At 46.3% G+C, this 16639-nt stretch overlaps 1 protein-coding gene across 1 annotated transcript in view; it reads right to left on the reverse strand.

Annotated features, from left to right (window-relative positions):
* Positions 1 to 6315: 6315 nt before the first annotated feature.
* The window catches only part of abcc5 (ATP-binding cassette, sub-family C (CFTR/MRP), member 5), a 13447-nt gene continuing 3123 nt past the window's right edge, over positions 6316 to 16639 (reverse strand). Inside the window, exons 4-29 of the mRNA XM_073484704.1 lie at positions 16273 to 16417; positions 15637 to 15870; positions 15269 to 15442; positions 14883 to 15030; positions 14642 to 14790; positions 14447 to 14554; positions 12663 to 12829; positions 12063 to 12255; positions 11907 to 11978; positions 11679 to 11803; positions 11498 to 11570; positions 10426 to 10629; positions 10186 to 10329; positions 10009 to 10102; positions 9751 to 9920; positions 9522 to 9668; positions 9242 to 9371; positions 8586 to 8868; positions 8328 to 8514; positions 8165 to 8254; positions 7833 to 8022; positions 7607 to 7766; positions 7446 to 7524; positions 7231 to 7344; positions 6993 to 7157; positions 6316 to 6769 (exon numbers count right to left, since the gene is read on the reverse strand). Of these exons, the coding sequence (XP_073340805.1) occupies positions 6668 to 6769; positions 6993 to 7157; positions 7231 to 7344; positions 7446 to 7524; positions 7607 to 7766; positions 7833 to 8022; positions 8165 to 8254; positions 8328 to 8514; positions 8586 to 8868; positions 9242 to 9371; positions 9522 to 9668; positions 9751 to 9920; positions 10009 to 10102; positions 10186 to 10329; positions 10426 to 10629; positions 11498 to 11570; positions 11679 to 11803; positions 11907 to 11978; positions 12063 to 12255; positions 12663 to 12829; positions 14447 to 14554; positions 14642 to 14790; positions 14883 to 15030; positions 15269 to 15442; positions 15637 to 15870; positions 16273 to 16417 (3847 nt within the window). The 3' untranslated portion in view covers positions 6316 to 6667. The remainder of the gene's footprint in view (positions 6770 to 6992; positions 7158 to 7230; positions 7345 to 7445; positions 7525 to 7606; positions 7767 to 7832; positions 8023 to 8164; positions 8255 to 8327; positions 8515 to 8585; positions 8869 to 9241; positions 9372 to 9521; positions 9669 to 9750; positions 9921 to 10008; positions 10103 to 10185; positions 10330 to 10425; positions 10630 to 11497; positions 11571 to 11678; positions 11804 to 11906; positions 11979 to 12062; positions 12256 to 12662; positions 12830 to 14446; positions 14555 to 14641; positions 14791 to 14882; positions 15031 to 15268; positions 15443 to 15636; positions 15871 to 16272; positions 16418 to 16639) is intronic.

Here is a 16639-nt window from a genome sequence, read left to right on the forward strand (position 1 = left end):
CCAGTTCACTTCCTGTAAACACTTTGTTGTATCTATAAACAGCAGAATAATGTTATATGTTCATTATTTTTGTCTTTATGACGAATTCTCTGAGCTGCTGTTATTGTTGTCCAACTCAAAATATGAAATATCTTTGACAGAAGATTTAAAGATTTGTTGAACCTCGATGGCAGAAATGATACTGATGCGATATTAATAAATGTCAGAGGAGCTTTTACATCTGAACAGAACCTGAACAGCAACAAGAGACAGAAGTCACAGCTCAGCTCTCACCTCATGAGATCAGTCAGAGACATTCCTAACTGCTGCAAATCACGCTCACTATGTTTACATGATGTGAGAAAAAGTTGATTCACTCTTTCATGTAGACTTCCTCGGACCTGAACTGGCCTCGGCGCTCTGCACGTGAACCACAGCCCCGCGCTGGGATTTGACCCCGAAGTCGTCCATGACATAAATCAGTTTCAGGAAGCCGGGAACCACAAAAGAAGAAGACGACACAACAGTCAGACACACTTCTGTCAATAGATGGATTCTGCCCCGGTTCTTGTATACTGGGTCAATGGCAGCAGTCCAGTTTAATGTCCTGATCGAGCTGTGACTGTAGCTCGACTTGAAGTGTGCATGGGAACATAGTGAGTGATCTCAGATCTCTGTGTTCACTCTTCTCACTGACACCTGTTGATATGAACATGAACAGTCACGGTCAGAAGTCAGATCACCTGAACAACAAACTATCACCTGCTGCTGAGAGAAAACTGGTCTGAAGGTCAAGAGTCAACCAGAAACCCTCAAAAAGCAAGTCTGCAATGAATCAGAAGCTGCTGGAGACAGGTGTCCACAGTCAGGTGTGTTTCACATCAACATGAGCTGAGAGGCTGCTGTGTCGAGAGAAGCTCTTGATCCAGACACAGAACCTTAAAGCTGGACTGAAGTTTGCTGCTGATCACATGGATGAAGAAAAAACCTTCTGGATGAAAACTTAAAGGTGAGGCCTTTAACCCCAAGCACACCAGACCTACTGTCCAGCATGGTGCTGGAAGTGTTCTGCTGAGGGGCGGTTCTGCTGCCAGTGGATCTGCTGCTCTACAGAAAGTACATGGAATAATGAAGAAGGAGGATCATCTCCGAATTCTTGAGGAAAACCTACAATCATCAGCAGATTGGGTCTTCTTGCAGTTGGGTGTTCAACAGGACAATGATCCAAACACACATCAGAAGTGGTAAAGGAACGGATCAATCAGGCCAGAACTGAGGTTTTGAACGGACTTCTTAAAGTCCAGACTTGAACCCCATCAGAACATGTGGACTGTGCTGAAGAAACCAGTCTGTCAGGAAGAGAACAGATTTAGTTGAACTTCAGTGATTGTGTCAAGAGGAGCGTTAAAGATTCATCCAGAGGAGGACTGGAGGAGGACGACCAGAGGAGGACCAGAGGAGGACGACCGGAGGAGGACGACCAGAGGACGACGACCAGAGGAGGACCAGAGGAGGACCAGAGGAGGACGGCCAGAGGACGACGACCAGAGGAGGACCAGAGGAGGACCAGAGGAGGAGGACCAGAGGAGGACCAGAGGAGGACCAGAGGAGGAGGACCAGAGGAGGACCAGAGGAGGACCAGAGGAGGACCAGAGGAGGACGACCAGAGGAGGACGACCAGAGGAGGACAGCCAGAGGAGGACCAGAGGAGGACGACCAGAGGAGGACGAACAGAGGAGGACGACCAGAGGACGACCAGAGGAGGACGTTCACTGTACAGATTTTAAGCCTACTGAGGCAAAGTGATTGTGTTGTGATTTGGGGCTGTATAAATAAAGTTGATCTGATTTGATCAGAAGCTTGTGGATGCAGATCTAAAGCAGCTGACTGAGGTGAAAATTACATTTAACCAAAGATTATATTCACTGTACGTATATTTATGGTCCATGTTCAGAAGACCGATAATAAATTAAATGACTGAACCAAACTTCGTGAATGATTTAATGACATCACAGAAACATGAGAGCTGAAGGAATCAGCTGCAGACTGACATGATGGACATGTTGGATGGAAACGACGTGTGTCTGAATGCTGCTGTATAAATAAAGTTTGACTTCCTCTGGCTGTGTGAGCTGCCGGCCGGCGGCGTGTGAACATCCTGCTCCATATGGACTCTAATCTGAGGCTGCGGGTCACTGTCGGACACAGAAGAGCTTAGTCAGCCGGGATTTACAGCCACAGTCGGACCAGAATAAACAGACTGAAGACGGCTGCTGTGATTCAGCAACAACAACGTCGTCATCGTCGTCACCAGAACCGTTTATTTCACGTACGAACAAACAGACATCTTCATGTTTTTGTTCCTGGTGCAACGTTACAACCGACCAATCACGTCTCTGTGATGTCATAGAAGACGGGAAAATATGAAGATGGGAGAAGTTTTCACATGTTAACGTTGTGAAAGAGTTTTTGTTGCTGAACTGAACCATCAGACGACTCCAGCGCCTTCATCAACAAACCCACCAGCCGGGAATCAAACCCACAACCCTCCAGCTGTGAGGAGACAGTCCAGTACTGACCCTCCATCAGCTCCATCAGCTCCATCAGTACTTTTTGCAACACAAACATTCACCATCAACACATCTGAAAAGTAACTAGTAACTAACACTGTCAGAAGCACCTCAAATTTGTACTGGTACAGAAAATGTACTTAGTTACATTCCAGGTTACAAACACTGATAAATGATGATAATGTAATCGAATACAGGTGAAGTGTTTGTAATCATCTCAGTTACACAGAGAACGTGTTTGTTGAGTTTTATGTTTCCACTGATGGAATGTAACTAAGTACTTTTACCATATTTTTCCATTATCTCCTACTTTATACTTCCACATTTTGGAGACAAATATTGTACTTTTTACTCCACTACATTTACTTGATTACTTAATTACTAGTTACTTTACAGATTACATGCTGCATCAGAGCCAAAGAAGAACGTTAAATCTATTAATTAATTTCACCATCAATCAGATAAAAACCAGTGATTGTGATAATCATCTGGGTGACTTTGACCAAAGTAATCTTTTAACACAATATCTTTACTTTTACTCGAGTATGACTTCAGTTACTTTTTCCTACACTGATTGTTTGAAAGTTAAAACTCTTCTGTTCATCTTTAGATGAAGTTCTGCTTATAAAACAAAATGAAACACGATGAGCTTCAGTTTCAACTTCAGTCCTCGTGCACTCATAATAAAGTCTCATTAAAACGTGTGTTTTTTAAATGGAGTCTGGTACAAAGAGGCTCCAACAGGAGCAGCTGCAGTTCCTCATGTTTGTCTGTGTCCCAGTCCAGTCTGTCCCCTCTCCCTGTCCCTGTTCCTGTCCCTGTTCCTGTCCCTGTATCTGTCCCTGTATCTGTCCCCAGTCTGTCCCAGTCTGTCTCTGTCTCTGTCTCTATCCCAGTCTGTCTTTGTCCCTGTCTCTGTCCCAGTCTGTCCAGTCTGTCCAGTCTGTCCCAGTCTGTCCAGTCTGTCTCTGTCCCTGTCTCTGTCTCTGTCCCAGTCCAGTCTGTCCCAGTACTCACCATGATGATGGAGTTGGTGACGGTGGGGTTGTGGACGGACCAGGCGGCCATCAGACAGGCCATGGCCGAGACACAGCAGCACTCTGACACACACTCATCTGATCACTGCTCACTGACACACACCAGCCCCTATCACAGCATCTGGCCCCGCCCACACACCTGCTGACCACGCCCCTGCTCTCTGATTGGTGGAGGGGTCCGCCTGTTTGTTTGTTGTGGAGTTGATCTGTGAAATGAACCATGATCAGATTTAATGACAATAAAACATCTAAAAATAAAAATGATTTATATAATATAAACAACACTATGAAGAAGTCCTGCATCCAAAATGTTCTAAAGTAAAAGTACAAAAGTACTTAAAGTATCTGATATTAAATGTACTTAAGTATCAAAGTATCAGTAAAGTAACTGATCCATATATTATGTATGTATATAATGTTTACTGTGAGTCAGCTGATCGGCACAATCACAATGTTCTACTTCAGCTCTGATGCAGCATGTAATCTGTAAAGTAACTAGTAACTAAAGTTATCAAATGAATGTAGTGGAGTGGAAGCATAAAGTAACAAAACATGGAAACACTCAAGTTAAGTACAAGTACCTGACATTTGTAATTGAGTAAAAGTACTTAGTTACATTCCATCAGTGGAAACATAAATATATAAACATAAATAAACATATCATCTTTTATCGGTGTAACCTGGAAAGTAACTAAGTACATTTACTTAAGTACTCTACCAGTACAAATTCAAGGTACTTTCCATGAGTATTTCCATTTTCTCCACTTTTAACTTTCTGCTCCTCTTCATCTCAGAGGCAAATATTGTGACTTTTACTCCACTACATTTGTCTGACAGCTTTAGTTACTAGTTACTTTTCAGATTACCTTCCTGTCCAGTGAAAACCTCGTATCTCTGGATGTGCTGATGATGAATGTTTGTGATGAACTGACAGTGTGGTTAAAAGTACCAACAGTCAAACTCGAGTAAAAGTCTTAAAGTATCTGATATTAAATGTACTTAAGTATCAAAAATACCAGTAAAAGTAAAACATGCAGCGTGTAATCTGTGAAGTAACTAGTAACTGAAGTTATCATATAAATGTAGTGGGACACAGATGAACATGAAGATCTGCAGCTGCTTCTGTTGGGGCCTCTTTGTACCAGACTCCATTTAAAAAACACATGATTTAATGAGACTTTAAAGAAGTATAAAGCAACAGAAAATGGAAAGACTCAAGTAAAGTAGAAGTACCTCAACATTGTACTTAAGTGCAGTACTTGAGTAAATGTACTTAGTTACATTCCACCACTGACTCTAGAAGGAGGAGCTGTGAAGGGACCTGATTAAAGTATTTCTGATTCTGATGGACATTTGATCAGAGGATTTATTTGATGTTTCACAGAGAAATCAAAACAATAAAAACTGGTGTTATTTTATTGATCATCGTCAGCTGGAGCTCAGAAAAGAGAAATCAGGGGAGTTAATAACTAAAGAAATGAGAAACACGCTGCAGGGCTGTGACATCAGGAGTAAACACCAACATTCATCTTAAAATAACTTTATTGATAAGACCCCCCCCCCACACACACACACAGTAACAAGGCAGTTATGACGTCATGCTATAAGGCTGTTATAAAAATACAGCAGACACACACTGACACACACACACAAGGCTGTTTGTTGATACAAAATGATGCTGTCATGTGACACACACCTCACATAACTGAACTCTCACTTCTTCGTTCAGCTCGTTAAACTCTGTCCAGAACGACTTCCTCCGAGAGACACGAGGACAAACAGGACGTCAGACTGACAGTATAATTAAAGATGAGACAGGAAACAGACTGACAGTGACGTCATCACTCTGACGGTGACATCACTCAGTGTGTGACGTCATCACTCTGACGATGACATCACTCAGTGTGTGATGTCATCACTCAGCAGATCAGATCCTCACTGATAAATAAAAACAGCTGACGGATGTTCAGTGAACAGACTGACAGAGAAATCATCACATTTTAAAAAGAGAAGAAGAAGAAGATGAACACACCTGCAGGACTCACCTGAGGTCTCATTCCATTGGACAGAAACATAAAAGTGATTATTTAACATCAATATTAAAGGAAAATATTCTAATTATTGCTGTTATTCTATTTACATTCTTTTATCAGTTTATTAATGTTATTTATTTGTGTTGAAGCTTCAGCTGCACATGAATGAGACGACGCCGGCGTCACAGAGGTCAGATTAACCTCTCACTTCCTGTCCGCCTCAGCTCTGACCTCGTTTATCATCCAAAGGCAAAAATAAAATAAGTTACAAATTAAACAATAAAAGGCAGCGAGTCGAGTCTCCTGCTTCAGGCTGTCGGCGACTTTATAATATTACAACCTGACGAGTGAACTGAAGAGACACGTCCTTCTTCTTTAACAGTCCTACGTTACACTCACAAATGATTAAATCTGTTTCAGATCAGTGAAATATGAAACTGACTGATCGTTGGCAATGTGACACTTTAAACTGGAGCTGCAGCTGACGATTATCTTCTTTATTAAATGATCAGTTGTTTGGACTCTAAAACCTTCAGTTTACTGTCACAGAGGAGGAATGGAAACAGAAAATATTCACATTTAACAAACTGATTTTCTTATTTTTCTTTAAAAAAAAATGACTCAAACTGATTTAATCAGTTATTACCACAGTAATAACATCATCCATCAAATGATGAACCAGTTATAAACTGTAAATTGCTTACGATCATTTTTAATTACATTTTTACAAAAACACGAAGGATGTTTAAGGACTCCTCCTTTAACTTCCTGACTCTCTGCTAACATCCAATCACACGGTGCCAGGTCATCAGCAGGTTCACATTAACATAAACATTATTAAACACAGAAAAACGTCTTGTTGCGTAAAAAGCAACAGTAAGTGAGAGTGAAGATGACTGACGTATCTGACTGAATATAGATCTACAGAACCAGAGCAGGTCTGTATTATCTAGAACACAGAACACAGAGTACAGTACAGGAACCGGAGCAGCACCTTCAGATCAGCTGATCTCACATCCGACCTCTTTAAAATAACATTTACTGTCCTTCATCCTCGCACTGAGATCTTGTTCTCCATGGCGGCCAGCATGGAGGACAGACGAGAGTTCTCATTGGCCAGCAGCTTGGATGGCTCATCAAACTCCGCCACCTGAACCAAACAGATCAAAGGAGGCAGCAGTCACGATTCTCTGTATTATTAATGAGGTTTTAATTAAATGAGTTCAGATTTAATATTCAGATAATAAAATGATTTATTTCTGTCATCGTCTGATTCTCTGAGTCACATGAGTCATTTTATAAACTAAAAACCTGATGACCTGGAACTCCCTGTGACACCTGCTGAGCTCCTATTGGGTGGTTCAGTGCCGTACCTGTCCGTGGTTGAGCACCATGATGCGGTCTGAGGCGAGGACGGTGTGGAGGCGGTGAGCGATGGTCAAGGTGGTGCAGTCCTGGAAAGAACTCCTGATGGTCTCCTGGATCAGACCGTCTGTCTCTGCGTCCATTGCTGCTGTCGCCTCATCCAGGATCAGGACCTGAAGAACAGAACAGACCAATCAGAGGAAAGAACACTGGGTGGGGGGTTTGTCTGACCTGTCTGTCTCTCACCTTGCACTGTCTCAGCAGAGCTCTGGCGACACACAGCAGCTGTCTCTCTCCCACTGAGAAGTTCTCTCCGTTCTCCACCACCTCCGACTCCAACTTCAGGGGCAGCTGGGACATCTGAGGGACAGACAAAAAGTCAGTCAGACAGGTGGGCAGGTATGAACGTTGTCCAGTGATCTGTTTTCCTTCAGTCAGGTGTGTAGTGTGTCTGTACTCACACAGTCCTTCATGTGACTCCTCTCCAGAGCGTCCCAGATCTGCTCCTCACTGTACTGATTAAAGGGGTCCACGTTGAACCTGGAGACATGGACAGAATCATCTGAGCTGAGGTCACAAGCAGTCAGTCAACATCAGAGCAGGTGTCCTCAGGTGATCTTACCTGACTGTCCCACTGAACAACACTGGGTCCTGAGGGATGATTGACAGTTTACTGCGCAGGTCGGCCAGTCCGATGTCACTGATGTCAACACCGTCGATCAGGATGGAGCCGCCACAGCTCTCTACCAACCGGAACAGAGCCACGCCCAGAGACGACTTACCTACAGAGAGAGACAGGTCAGAGAGTGACAGACAGATCCAGGACAGGGTACTGGTTCTGGTCCTACCTGATCCGGTTCTGCCCACGATGCCGACCTTCTCTTTTGGTCGGATGCTGCAGGAGATCTTGTTGAGAACCAGAGGGAGATTCTCCTGGTACCTCATGTCCACGTCCCGGAGCACCAGCTCCCCCTGCTGGGGCCAGTCAGCTGGAGGGGAGCAACCTTTGACCCGGGCTGGGGCCTCCTGGGACAAGGACTGAGAGACAGACAGGATCAGGATCTTTTCCCATCAGATCAATATTTTAATGAATAATTCTAATGGAGCACTGCAGTAAGACACCACAGCTGTACTGGTGACTGTGATGGAGGCCAGTGAGGAGAGAGCTTGGTCCCAGTACCTGGATGTAGTGATGGATTCTCTCCACTGAGGTGAAGCGAGCTTCAGTCTCAGAGGCCAGACGGACGGTGAACTGGAACAGTCCTGTTAACTGCAGAGGGACAGACGGGTCAGGCCCGGGACAAAAGCAGACCAACAGAACCGCAATGATGCCTTCAGGTTACCTGCACAGCATAGGAGATGGCGAGGCCCGCATAAGCAGGAGGGATCTGCCCATGCATTAGGACCATCATGAGGGCAGTGGTGCTGATCAGAGCCACGCTGATGATGTCCAGACGCACCGCCAGCCAGCGCATCGCACAGCTGAACAGATAGAACGGTGCCTGGTTCTGGTCCAGCAGAAACTGGTACCTGAAAACAACAACACAGTCAGACTTTGCAGGTCAGGTCCTGGATCAGACCCACTGTTAGTGAACCCTGACCTGTTGAGGAAGTCGCGTCCCCGGTCGTAGGCCTGCAGCGTGCTCAGGCCCTGGATACTGGAGGTGATGTGGGACATGAATGGGGACATGGTCACGTTGTCCAGGCGCTTCAGCTCCCGGATGAAGACCCTGGAGACACTGTGCAGTGCTGCGAAAAGCAACACCAGAGGACCCACAGCCACCAGGAACCATGGGAACACACAGCTGATGACGCCGAGGCAGAAGAAGACTAGAATGACGTTCTGGATGAACATCTCAGCTTGAAAGGGCAGACGAGTGTCGACTGAAAGGAAAACACAAGAAGATATCAGTAAAGTTCTCAACATGACTCGGTCCGGTTCTGTGAGGTCCTATTCTTTACACACTACCATGACTCCTCCTGTATCATTGCTCCTCTTGAATTGAATGGTTTGTAATAACAGCCCTGAATCTGACACTCCTGGGACTGTCCTGCATCCCCTGCAGGACAGTCCTGAAGAGACTTTCATAAGGCTTCCCAAAGCCAACAAAACAAATGGCGACTAAATAGAAAAACTCCCATTACTCCTCCTGTATCGTTGCTCCTCTTGAACATGGCATAAAGATTTCCCAGGGAAGCTGAAAAGTGTCTTAAACTAAAAGTTGGAACAGAACCTCCTGTCTGGTTGTGCATTTACCTTCGTCCATATCTTTGGAGAAGCGGTTCAGGATCCGAGCTGAGGGCGTCGAGTCAAAGAACTTCATTGGGCAGCGGAGGATCTTATGAAACAGTAGGTCATGGAGTTTGGAAGAGGCACGCAGAGTTCCCTGAGGGACACAATCAGATTCATGAGATACACCTGACAGGAGAGTATTGAACAGAAACATTCAAAGGCCTCCTGTCTGTTAGAGTTTGATCAGAGAGATATTTTGCCTTTTCTGTGATCTTACAGGTCATGAGGAGTGTAACATGCTGACCTTGACGAAGGCAATGCCTCTGATGAATTTGAGGAGCAGCATGACTCCCATGGAGGAGGCATAGACAGCAGCGTAGTGTTGCATCATGGGATTGTCTTTGATGCTGCCGCTCACAGCCGAGCTGTTGCTCTGGGTTACTGTGGTGTTCTGAAAAACAGGAGTACAGGAGTAAGGCGGAGTCAGGATGAGTTGTCAGTGATGAGGGGGTGAAGAAGAAGATGTGTCTGACCCCGCTGCCCTGGTTGATCCAGTAGCTGAGCCACCACTGGCAGAAGGCGGAGCTCCCCACATTCAGAACAAACAAAGCCAGGATCAGCAGGCAGGAGGCGGAGCCACCACAGGATGCCATGTAGAGTCGGAACACAGGCCAGGCCACGCCCCCACTCAGCTGCTCCTCCACTGTGATGTCACATCACCAAATATATTAAATAAACAGGAAAGTCTCATTAAAAAATTCAATCAAAAGGTGACAAGAACAGGTGTTTACCATTCTCTTTAACGACTGGAGCATTCTTCTTCACTGATCCTGGTTTAATGTCTGCTGGTTTCCTCTGAGAACCACCTGTCTTCCTGCTTGGAGCCTGAAACAGACAAACAGGTCGGATAGGTCAGACAGACACTCAGACAGAAGGACCGGCAGACAGACAGACAGACAGACAGGTACCTCTATGTAAGGTGTGTCTCCCAGCTGAAAATGGTTGAACATGGCGGCATAGTCTCTGTTCAGTTTCATCAGGTTGTCATGGTTACCCTGCTCCAATATAGTTCCCTCCCTCATCAGGATGACATCATCACAGTCTGACAGGTACTGCACACACACACACACACACACACACAGACACACACAGGTTAACTGCATGGCAACAGTTTACAGTAAAGCTTTCCTACCTGTAAGGAGGTTTACCTGCAGCTGGTGGGTGACGAAGATAATGGTCTTTTGGTAAAGCTGCTTCCTGATGGCATTGCGGAAGACGTGGTTGGCCACGTGGGCGTCCAGGGCACTGAGGGGGTCATCCAGGATGTAAACGTCCCGGTCACTGTAGAGGGCACGGGCCAAGCTGATTCGCTGGCGCTGCCCGCCACTCAGGTTGGCACCACGCTCACCAATCTGATGGAAACATAGACATTGTCAGGAATACATTCACACAATAAAACCTTTTAAATGCAGGAACTTAAGAAAACATAATGCAACTGTGTCCATTGTCAATGGTTCTCCAGATTTTCTGGGGTAGAATCCCTGGAACTAAATTTTGGTTCTGCTCAGGAGGCGATAGAAAGTCCAAGATCAGGTACTCTCACAGGCTGGCACAGTTTAAGGGTTAGGGAAGTGTTGACCTGGACTCCAAATTCCCCAGATCCCAATCTGATCAAGTATCCATGGGAATTGCTTGAACAACTCTAATCCATTTAGGCCCCACCTCACAACCTACAGGACTCGAAGGATCTGTTGCCAGTGCCCTGATCCCAGAAAATGCCCTGATCCCAGACACCACAGGACACCCAGAGGTCCTGTGTCCATGCCTCAAATGGGCAAAGCCAAGTCTGACTTGGTCTGCAAAGACAGCTGAGATCAAGTCCAAGATCTGAATTGTCCCGGTGAGACTCCAAACAAGGTTGACCGAATGGTTTGTAATAACAGCCCTGGATCTGACACTCCTGGGATTGTCCTCCATCCCCTGCAGGACAGTCCTAGAGAGACTTTCATAAGGCTTCCCCAAGCCAACAAAACAAATGGCGACTAGATAGAAGAACTCCCATTAGTCCTCCTGCATTGTTGCTCCTCTTGAAGATGGCAGAAGTTTTCTCAGGGAAGCTGAATAATGTCAAACCCTAAAAGTTGGAGCACAACCTCCAGTCCCCTTTTTAGAAACAGGTATAAACACCCAGCAGGTAGTGTCACTATAGGTAGGCCCACACCTCCACCTCTCCCTAAAGAGCAACATCTACACTATAGTATAAACAGGAAGTGACATCACCTCTGTGAGGTCAGCGTTGGGCAGCCGGACGAGGTCTGGTCTGAGACAGCAGGCACTCAGCACGGACTGATACCTGCAGAGATGGACAGAAAGACAACCACAAATCAGTCATGTCTGTCCTCGTAATGCTCCCAGAGGAACGAGGACATCCACGCCTGTCCTCCAGGTTTCTTCCTCTCACCTGTCCTCCTGATACTCCTGTCCAAACAGGATGTTTTCTCTCAGTGTTGCATTCAGGATCCAGGCCTGCTGAGCCACATAGGCAAGCCTTCCTCTGACAGCCACACTGCCCTGCAGCAGAGTCATCTGTCAACACACAGAACAACTGTTCATCCACCTGCAGCAGGAATTGTAGAAGACATCAAGTAGGAACTGATTTTACAGGCATCAGCACTGGAGGTGACATCACCTGTCCCAAGATGGCGGAGATCAGGGAGGTTTTTCCACTGCCGACACTTCCACAGACACCAACCAGCTTCCCCTGAACAGACAGACAGACAGGTATCAGTGATATGTTCACTGTCACTCAAGTGATGCAGTACTTGGACCTGATTCATGGACCGACCTGCTGGACACTCATGTTGATGCAGTGCAGGGTGCTCTGAAGCCGTTGGGGAGGAAGGGGAGGACAGGCCTCCCACTCACCCCCCTCCTCCTCTTGACCTGAGGCTAGACCTCCTCCTCCCCTGAGCAGGGAGCCGGTCACCTCTTCCTCCTGCTCCTCCTCCTCCTCCCGAAGAACAGCTCTGTCACTGCACCTGAAAGTCACCACACACGCTTCAGGAACTGACCGACTTTCTCATGAGCTTTGACTCATTTTCCTCCGAAGGAATGAGAGTCTGTATTACAGAAACTGAAAGCATGAGAGTTGTTTTCCATGCCCAGGACGACAATGTTCTGATATTTTCTCCACAAAATTAAGAGGAAGAGATCAGTGTAGCTTGGTCCTCATCATTCCAAAATTAACTCCATATCAACGTTATACTATTACTACTGAGTATAAAAATGGATCTCATATTTCCCAGGTTTATCAAGTCCACTATCTGTTCAGGGATTTAATTATTTGATGTTCCTAGGAAACCTTGCGCTGTACAGTTTGGACATTTTGACTTAACAACTTGACATGAATGCATCATTAATTTGGAAGATGTAAAAGTCAGTTTACTTGTCCCGGTGTCGTCGGTGTCTGCCAGCTGTTCGGACACATGGACTGGGCTGAGCACTCTGTCCGCCCCCCTCCCACGCCAGACTGGCCCCACATATCTCCACAGCAACCTGAGGATCGCCAGGCAACGCTCGGACACTGTCGACCTCCGGCAGCAGGAAGAGACTCTGAGAGGCAGACAGAGAGGTGGAACCAGATGAAAATGGTGAACGAGCCCTTTAATCTCACTGAGATTTATTGTGGCTGAAGCTTCCTCAGATCAAACTGAGCTCTTTGTTTGATTTCTGCTCACTCAGCTCATTTACTCTATCCAAATATTCCTCCATCTATTCACTCTGCTGTTCATTCATCGATCTATTCACCCCTCCATCCAACAGCCAGGGAACAGCTGAACCCTCCAACCTCTCAACTACTTGGACCAACAGAAATATGTTACATCAGAACAGTAGAGAGGTAGGAAAGTAGGAAAGCAGGTAGGTAGGAAAAGTAGGAAAGTAGATAGGTAGGAAAGTAAGTAGCTAGGTAAGTAGGTAGGGAGAAAAAATAGTAAAGTTGGTAGGTAGGGAGGTAGGAGAGTAGGTAGGTAGGAATGTAGGTAGGGAGAAAACGTAGGAAAGTAGGGAGGTAGGAGAGGAAGCTAGGAAAAGTAGGTAGCTAGGTAAGAAAGATGGAAGGGAGACAAAGTAAGAAAGTAGCTAGGTAGATATGTAGGAGAGTAGGCAGGAGAGTAAGAAGGTAGAAAAATAGGAAAGTAGGTAGAAAAGTAGGTAGGTAGGTAGGTAGGTAGGTAGGGAGAAAACATAGGAAAGTAGTTAGGGAGAAAAAGTAGGAAAATGGGGAGGTAGGAAAGTAGGAAGCTAGGAAAAGTAGGTAGCTAGGTAAGAAAGATGGTAGGGAGACAAAGTAAAAAAGTAGCTAGGTAGCTATGTAGAAGCGTAGGCAGGAGAGTAAGAAGGTAGAAAAATAGGAAAGTAGGTAGAAAAGTAGGTAGGTAGGTAGGTAGGTAGGGAAGTAGGTAGGGAGAAAACATAGGAAAGAAGGTAGGAAGAAAAAGTAGGAAAATGGGGAGGTAGGAAAAGTAGGTAGAGAGGTAGAAAAGTAGGTAGGTAGGACAAGTAGGAGAGTAGGGAGGGAGGTAGGAAAGAAGGTAGGTAAGAAAATAGGTGAGTAGGTGGTAGGGAGGTAGGGGAGTAGTAAAGTGGGTAGGTAGGAAAGTATGTAATTAGATAGGAAAGTAGGGAGGTAGGAAAGAAGGTAGGGAGAGAAAGTAGGAAAATGGGGAGGTAGGAAAAGTAGGTATGTAGGTAGGTAGGTAGGGTGTAGGAAAATGGGGAGGTAGGAAAAGTAGGTAGGTAGGTAGGTAGGTAGGGTGTAGGAAAGTAGGTAGGTAGGTAGTTAGTTAGGTAGGGGTAGAAAAGTAGGTAGGTAGGTAAGTAGGAAGGAGGGTAGGAAAGTAGGGAGGTAGGAAAGTAGGAAGCTAGGAACAGTAGGTAGCTAGGTAACAAAGATGGTAGGGAGACAAAGTAAAAAAGTAGCTAGGTAGCTATGTAGGAGAGTACGCAGGAGAGTAAGAAGGTAGAAAAATAGGAAAGTAGGTAGAAAAGTGGGTAGGGAAGTAGGTAGGGAGAAAACATAGGAAAGAAGGTAGGGTAAAAAAGTAGGAAAAAGGGGGAGGTAGGAAAAGTAGGTAGGAAAAGTAGGAGCATAGGCAGGTAGGGGGTAGTAAAATAGGTAGGTAGGTAGGTAGGTAAGGACGTAGGTAGGCAAGTAGTTGAGTATCCGACCTTGAATCTCTCCATGGCCACTGACGCCTCAGAAAGAGACTTGACGGAGAAGGGCGTGACTTTCAGGGCAAAGGTCATGGCGTTGAACACCGTGACTACAGTGAAGGCCTGCAGAGATGCATAGGAGACAGCAGCTGAGTGGACATGATGAAATACATCAACACATAGTTTTACCTGTATTTTTCAGTTTTGTACCTGAGCTGCTGTCAGATCGTATCCTAGCAACAGGTGGGTGGAGAATGTTGCCACGCTGGCGATGACGACAACTACAGGAGCCACGCCCACAGTGATGCTCTGGAAGTAACCTGTCAGCTCCAAGATCCTCCGCTCCTCGTCCCGGATCCCTGAGAGGAAACAGGACGAGGCCAAAACACTGTTTACCTGTGTTACCATGGCAACAGGCAAAGCAGGTGAGCGTGTGCAGGTGAGTACATACTGTGGACGTCCTGGGCGAAGGCTTTGACCCAGGCATACATCTTGATAAACTTGATGTTGGTGAGGATTTCGTTCATTTTCTGCACTCGTCTGTCGGTGACGGCCACGCCCTTCCTCCTGAAGTAAGCCGTCAGTCTGGAGCTGAACATCTGATCAGAGAACACTGATCAATACACCCGATCAGGCGGGAGGATCACTTTCTACAGGTCAATCATTTCATCACAAACAGTGTCTGTGCTTTATCATGAGCAGAAAGAGATCTTCATCTCAGAATGGGAACATTCTGAACACAGCTCCATACCAGACTCCCTTTGAACACATAGTCCCACAGAGCAGAACATCATGTGACACCTCGTACTGTGACAGAGGAGACAGTCAGTTACTGACCATTGTCGGGTAGAAGAGGATGAAGACAGCTGATCCCAGCAGAGACGTTGGTCCCAGAATAAACAGGTTGTAGGCAACACCGAGCACGGCCACCAGGGGGCCTCCTGCCAACAGACTGCCCACTGCTGCAGCCTCAAACATCCTCTGACCGTCACTGGAACACATGTTCACCAGCTGAGAGACAGACAGGTGGAGACAGACGGGGGGAGGGAGAGAGACAGGTGGCGACGTGGAGAGAGAGAATCAAAGATCATCAGACAGAATGAAAAAAGAAAGAAAGGAAGACTTGAAACAAACAAACAAACAAACGGACGGACGGACGGACGGACGGACGGACAGACAGACAAACCCTGATAATAAAGCCGTACCTGTCCCATGGACTTGTCCCTGATGCTGTGGAGCTTCAGGATCTTGTCGAAGGCCAGACTGAGGATGGCTCCTCTCAGTCTGGACCCTGTCCTGTAGTTCAGGGCCCAAGTCAGAGCCAGAGACCAGGACCGGATCAGCTCTGTGGTCAGGAGACCAAGAACCAGCAGCAGCCCGTAGACCAGGTCTGAGTCCTCCTGCTGGATGTACTCCAGCAGACGCTTCACCACAAATGCCTGGAGGAGGAGGGGGGGCACTGGTTGGACTGGTGGGGTGGGCATACTGGTCTGACTGCTTATTGGTCTCACAGGTCTCATACTGGTCTCATACTGGTCTCACTGGTGTCATACTGGTCTGATTGCTTAATGGTCTCAGTGTTCTCACTGGTCTCACACACTGGTCTCACTGGTCTCATACAGGTCTCATACTGGCCTCACTGGTCTCATACTGGTCTACCTGGTCTCATACTGGTCTCAGTGTTCTCACTGGTCTCACACTGGTCTCACTGGTCTCATACAGGTCTCATACTGGCCTCACTGGTCTCATACTGGTCTACCTGGTCTCATACTGGTCTCACTGTTCTGGCTGGTCTCATACAGGTCTCATACTGGTCTCACCGGTCAGCTGGTGTGACTTACCGGCCCACTGAATCCTGCCAGCTGTGTGACAGCGAGGCAGAGGATGGAGAGGAGGAGACGAGTCCGACAGAACGACCAAACCACCGAACACAAGGACGCATCGCTGCCCTTTGACCTCTGTTCGTCCTCCCACAGAGATGCCAGCCTGAGGACGGACGACACAAAGACAACAGGACAGAAGTTAACTAATGCTTTTCTACTCGGATACAAAAATATTACGCTTCCCAAAAAGTTACAAAAGTCTGACAACATCAACTTTTCAACAACTTCCTGTTTAAAATAAAACAGATAAAATACTTTGCTGTTGTTGGATTTATTTTGAAATTACTTCCTCATGTGACATGACAGCAGCATCAGATGAAGGATT

The sequence above is a fragment of the Pagrus major genome, chromosome 2 (genome assembly GCF_040436345.1).
Source record: "Pagrus major chromosome 2, Pma_NU_1.0".
NCBI classification, from domain to species: domain Eukaryota; kingdom Metazoa; phylum Chordata; class Actinopteri; order Spariformes; family Sparidae; genus Pagrus; species Pagrus major.